Source organism: Dromiciops gliroides, chromosome 5 (genome assembly GCF_019393635.1).
Source record: "Dromiciops gliroides isolate mDroGli1 chromosome 5, mDroGli1.pri, whole genome shotgun sequence".
NCBI classification, from domain to species: Eukaryota; Metazoa; Chordata; class Mammalia; order Microbiotheria; family Microbiotheriidae; genus Dromiciops; species Dromiciops gliroides.
The window spans coordinates 206,333,835-206,340,019 of NC_057865.1; the positions used below are offsets into that span (position 1 = coordinate 206,333,835).

Consider the following 6,185-nt stretch of genomic DNA (forward strand, 5'->3'; position numbering starts at 1 on the left):
ATGATTCTACCAGACCAGTACTTTCCATTACTAAAAAGAAAAACAATGAAAAATTATCTGAAGTTTGATAGGTTACTGGAATTAAACCTGAGCTTTTAACAGTTAAATATTAGAGATAACTGAAAATCAAAAGTTAATATGCTACCTAAATTACAAAAAATCCTACACTTTAAGAAATAACTCAAACCCTTAGGTTAACTTTAGACAATCTGACTTAGGAACAAATTAGGAGATATAAATGTCTATCTAAATTTTCTACCACTCTTTTTTTTTTTTTTGCGGGTCAATGAGGGTTAAGTGACTTGCCCAGGGTCACACAGCTAGTAAGTGTTAAGTGTCTGAGGTCGGATTTGAACTCAGGTCCTCCTGAATCCAGGGTCGGTGCTTTAACCACTCTACCATTCATTTTTATACAGAATCTTATATTAAATTGGTTTCATTTACAATTTAACATTTTTGAAGACTTTTATTGTGAAGATAACCACTTTTTGCCTGACAATCGTAAATAACAGGCTTGTCACCGACTACTCTGGACCTCCATGTTGAATAAATTCAATCTCTTCTGGAGACATGAGTTTCCTCCTGTATTTCTGTGGTAATGTTTTTATGATTTCAGCAGTATCTGGCAGACCACGATTCATTGACAAACTCAATTTACCACTCACAGAATGCTGTGGTACTATAGAAGTGTGAGATGAAAGCATGAATGATGTTAAAGATTCTGGTACATTCAGTTTGGGGTAGCCTTTTCTGTTAGGTAACCTTATTAGTGGAGTATGTGGCTTGACAACCTGCATGACCGGGGTGGCCACTGCCATCTTGCTGCCCATGGCGACCCACAGGGATGTTCTCTTTTTAGGGCAGGCCGAGAGACTATTAAGAATTGCTAGAGGGGCAGCTAGATGGCGCAGTGAATAGAGCACTGGCCCTGGAGTCAGGAGTACCTGAGTTCAAATCTGGCCTCAGACACTTAACACTTACTAGCTGTGTGACCCTGGGCAAGTCACGTAACCCAAATTGCCTCACCAAAAAAAAAAAAAAAAGAATTGTTAGTGCCAGCATTGGGTGAGGTTTTCTGTGACATCACTAAGCATAAGGCTTATTTGATTTTTTTTTCTTTTTTAGGCAATTAGGGTTAAGTGACTTGCCCAGGGTCACACAGCTAGTAAGTGTTAAGTGTCTGAGGCCGGATTTGAACTCAGGTCCTCCTGAATCCAGGGCTGGTGCTCTATCTACTGTGCCACCTACCTGCCCCCCCCCCCCATTTGATTTTTTAAAATCCTTTTTGAGCTCCTTCTAGGAATTCTGTTATGGGGCTGAGACCAACTCATAGTTGTTTTTGAGGCTTCACATAAGCATTTCGATATTGTTGTTCTCTTCTAAATTTGTGTTTTGATGTTTCCTCTCACCATAGTAGCTTTCTATGGTCAGGGGTTTTGTTTCTCTGTTTTGTGAAAATTTTCTACTTTCTATTTTATGACTTTTAAAGCTGATCTCTGCTTCTAAAGTATAGGGGCCACTCTTCCAAGCTTCTTGAATCAGGGGTCAGGGACCTGGATACTCATCTGCAGGGCCTCAGTTGCTGTATTGTGCTTGGGGTAGGGACCTCCTGCTAGTTGGTCCCAACACTGCCTTCACTGGGCTGTGCTCTCCTTTTACCTGAGTGAGATAGAACTTTGCTGCAAAGCTTCTAAGTTGTTCTGAACTTTTGTGGGTTCTGCCACTCAAGAACTCATTTTGAGGCATGATTTAAAGTTATTTGGAGGGAAATTTGGAAGGCTCAGGCAAATTCCTGCCTTTTCTCTGTCATCTTGGCTCCAGCCTCCAGTAGGAGTTATATTCTTAACTAAATAAGAGAGGCAATTATGAAAGATAAGGTGATGAGTTTGATGACTTAAAACTGAGAAGCACAGATAACAATAGTATATCTAGGACAAGAAACAAAGTCGTTAAATGGGAAAATCTTTGTATCAAATTTCTTTGATAAGGGTCTGATATCCAAGGTATATAAACAGTGTGTGTGTGTGTGTGTGTGTGTGTGTGTGTGTGACTAATCACCATTCCCCAATAGATAAATGGTCAAAGGATATGAACAGTTTTCAAAAAAAAATCCCAAACCTGCAAAGTACTTACAACCACAGGAAAAAATGTTCAAAATCACTAATAATTAGAGGAGTGCAAATCCAAACAACTCTAAGGTTTCTCCCTATACCCTGCAAATTGGCAAAAATGACCAAAAATGCAACAAGTAGAGGTGTGAACTGGTACAATATTTTGGAAAGGAATTTGGAAATTATAGGACTAAAATGTCCATATCCTTTGAAGCTGAGGCTCCATTACCAGGTTTCTACCTCAAGGAAGCCATCAATAAGGAATAAGTCCACATTTACTCCAAAATATCTATAACCACACTTTTTGTGATAGCTAATTGGGGAATGGCTAAGCAAATTGTGGTATATGAATTTAATGGAATATTGCTGTGTTATGATATGTGTCAAGAATACAGAGAAGCATGAAAGATCTATATAAATAGATGCAGAGTGAAGTAAGCAGAGCCAGGACAATGCCAAACACAGCAAGTACAGCAATGTCAATGGAAAGAACAACTACACACCAAAAAATCAAAAGTTAAATATAAAAAAATTATAAAGATCAAGTGGGATTTGAATTGATATGAGAAGATACTCCCTACCTATTCCTTCATGGAGGTGAGAGATCCATAAGTTTTACACAATGAACATGTCTTCTGGCTTTTTCAATATATTAATAAGTTATGCTGAACATTTTTCTCTCCCCCAAAAAAGTTATTCATAATTTGAGATGGCTCGGTGAAAAGAAGGGAAACATGGGATACTATGGTGATGTAAGAAACAGAAAATATCAATGAAATCTTCTAGAAATAATTTTTCTGGTAGACAAAAATTTGCCCCAAATGAACTAAGATATGGGCCAAAAAGATAATCTTATTTTATCCCAGTTACTAGTTATGAGAAATATTAGGGGCACCAATACTTAGTTATTATAGGTTCGATGTTGGAGCCAACTGAAGTATAGGGTAGGCCAAAAGTCATGAAGGGGTTTCAACATTTAATAACTCCTTTTTTTGTTTTTAACTTATAATACCATAGCATTATATACAGTATATAGAGGAAAAGAATTTATATTATGTGTGAAAAATCAAATCTTGTAAATTACAAAAAAGGAAAAATTATTTTCAAAAAATTATTAAAACACCATGATTTTTGGCCTATCCTGTACTAGAAAGTCATTAAACAGTTAAGAAATGGAGGTTTATAAGACCTAATACAAGAAGAATTGCAGTGAAGATACAGTGGCATTTAGCTTCTATAGATTGCATCTTCATCTTCATATGGGAACAAATATGGTCAGCAGGGTATAGTGATCTTTAGACACCTGCCAAGTTGGAGGGGGATCCTATTTCTTCAGGTATGGAACTTTCTATAACCTTAGATGACTAGGTAGCTGTGCCATGGGAGACAGGGCTAATCATGTCCCAAGAACAGGTTTGTTGTCTTTAAGGGTAAAATAATCCCTAAAGTAGCGAAATGGGAGAACATTGGTCCTATCATTGACCCTTATAATTTTGTAAGATTAGTGTTTCTGGAGCTCTCTGTTCATAAATATCAGGCTAGGTAGAACTTTTGGGAGAGACCAAGAGGTGGCCAGAATAAATGACTATTAGTCTTCAGAAGCTCCAAGTTTTTTTTAACAAGAACACTCACCATATCACTTTTGAAAAGGAGTTGCTCAGCACTCACTGATATATAATCCCCATTCATTCAGTTGCCAATCACGGTTTAGATGATGGAAAATCACATGTCTAAAAAGATAAGGAGAAATTATGAGGCTTCTATTGCTAAAGGGAAATGGAACATTCAAAATCATGTTTGCCTGGTTCTCACGAGAGAGAACTCTAACTGTTAGAGCTTTTCACAAATGGGTGGTGACTATGCTGGAGACTGATGTCTTCAGTCCAAGCCTTGGAACTCTGCTTCTTCTGCTACCCCAGTGGGTGCCCATCTAAAAGCACTTGACTCCTGTAGAACATCATTTTGCCTGGTGGACCCCTGGCATGACAAGAGAAGCAGACATAAATAGACTTTACTAGTACCAGGGAATGCCCTAGAGACTGTGGGTCCTGGCAAGTGCTTCTAATAGACAGAGCTCTTGACTCCATGGCTAGCATGTGAGAGAAACTTGAAGGTGAAGGAGAGATCTTAATTTATACTAATTTCTGTGCAGTGGCCATAGATTTGAACTAGCAGTCTTAGGTCTGGAGAGTGTAGCATTGGATGATCAAAGGCCCATTTTAGAGTCAGGACCAATGGAAGAATTTTCCCATTGAATTTGTGGTACATGTCAGCACCTTTCAAAGACATCATATGCTAAATGTCCATTTGGAGTCTTTATAAGAACAGCAGAGGATGGGGAGTTGGTCCACCGACAGAATGAACATTGGGGTGAGGATATAATGCTGTGCTGGGCACAGGACACTGCTTTTTGTGCTAGTAGGATCACCCATCTGACCCAAGTAATCTACTACCTATCTCCAACTGGGAAAATAGTTCTCATTTTGGTCAAAAGATCAAGAGGTTTGCCCCCTCCTAATCAATAGCACCATTATGTACCCAATTGCCTACGTTAGGCATCTAACATCTTAGAAGGCTTGTCTGTGATAAATCAGTACAACACAGAAGGGTAGGGTCCGTTTTCTCTGGAATCCTGTCTCTGGTAATATTTAACTGATAAGAATGAACTGTTTTTGGATATAGTTCCAGTTAGCTTCTCTAGTACATCTTTATTCCTTCTTCAGCACAGAGTTTTCTTAGCCTCAAAATCCTTAACCCTTCAGAGAGTTCCATTGACCTTGGAGGAATAGCTCAGGTCCCCTTTATATGTCAGGTTTCCTTTTCTCTGGCATGATTTAAATAACTCCTCAGAATGGGCTTGGGTACTAATGGATGATATTATTGGGACATAACTTGTGTGATGTTTAAAATCTAAATTGTGGGCGCCTTAAATCAGAAGCTTCAGCTCCAGTCTAGCCTAGCGTTCCAGCCTAGTTGGGTTCTTCCTGAAGTCCTCCTCCATGAGCCTGCTTTAATCAGGAACTCTCCAGCAAGCTTTTTGTGGAAGCTTTTTTATAGATCTGGAACAGAGGCGGTCCTTACACACTGCTTCAAGGTGATTGGTTGGCTCATCCAAATCCATTGGCTTTGAAGATGTTCTCAAGTTGAGTTCACAGTCTAGTTTCTGAGAACAATACCTTCTTAAGGGATAGCCAGGTGTGATTACAATCCAATTAACTTGAAGTAGGCTTAATCAGCAGTCAATCACTCTCACTTGATTCAATCAGTATAGATTAATCTCCAGGTGGGTCTTTGAGTATAGGCTAAATCCCATTATTTCATCACACTTGCTTTCTGGGAATCTAGGTAGTGTAGTAGATAGAATGTCTTGCCTAGAGTCAGGAAGACTCATATTCTTGAGGATATTCTGACCTCAGACATGTAATAGATATGTGATCCTGGGCAATTCACTTAACTGTGTTTACCTCAGTTTCCTCATCTGTAAAATGAACTGGAGAAGGAAATGGCAAACTACTACAATATCTCTGAAAACCTCAAATGGGATCTTGAAGAGTCAGGACTAAAACAATACTATGTTTTCTAATATCATGGGGAAAGTAAAATTATCATCATATAACTATAGTGAATGTATATTTACTTGGAATAAAAGGGATCTCCCTATTAACTTGATGTTAATTCAAAGACCCTGGATGGGAGGGAGGAGTTGGGCATCACCCCCTATAGAAGAAGGAATTGGCCTCTCCACATAGGATCACTCCCCAAATATTGAATGGGTGTTGGTTTGAGGAGAATTTTAATATCAACTATGTCCTCAGATGATCCTGATGTATGATGAATTGCTGATTGTGCCAGAAATGTTCTTATCTGTGGTCCTGGAGTTCTTAGTGATCCTCCTGCCTTACACTTCAATACCTCATTACCTCTCTCTCCCCCTCCTCCCCATATTCAATCCAACATATCTAATCTGTTGCTGAGGCCTAATTGTGCTTTTATGACATCTTTCAAATGCATCCTCTTCTTTCCTCTGATATAGTCACTACTCTGGTACAGGCCCTCATCACATCATGCCTGTGT

The 6,185-nt window shown here is 38.9% G+C and overlaps 1 protein-coding gene across 1 annotated transcript; it reads right to left on the minus strand.

Annotated features, from left to right (window-relative positions):
• Window positions 1-524: 524 nt before the first annotated feature.
• On the minus strand, window positions 525-830 carry LOC122727610 (28S ribosomal protein S36, mitochondrial-like). The gene has a single exon (XM_043965231.1). It carries the CDS (start codon window positions 828-830, stop codon window positions 525-527), a length of 306 nt encoding a protein of 101 aa, XP_043821166.1.
• Between the last annotated feature and the right edge of the window lie 5,355 nt (window positions 831-6,185).

Excerpts from the sequence above, each read along its gene's own strand:
- LOC122727610 (XM_043965231.1), bottom strand. The coding sequence starts at position 830 with ATGGGCAGCAAGATGGCAGTGGCCACCCCGGTCATGCAGGTTGTCAAG.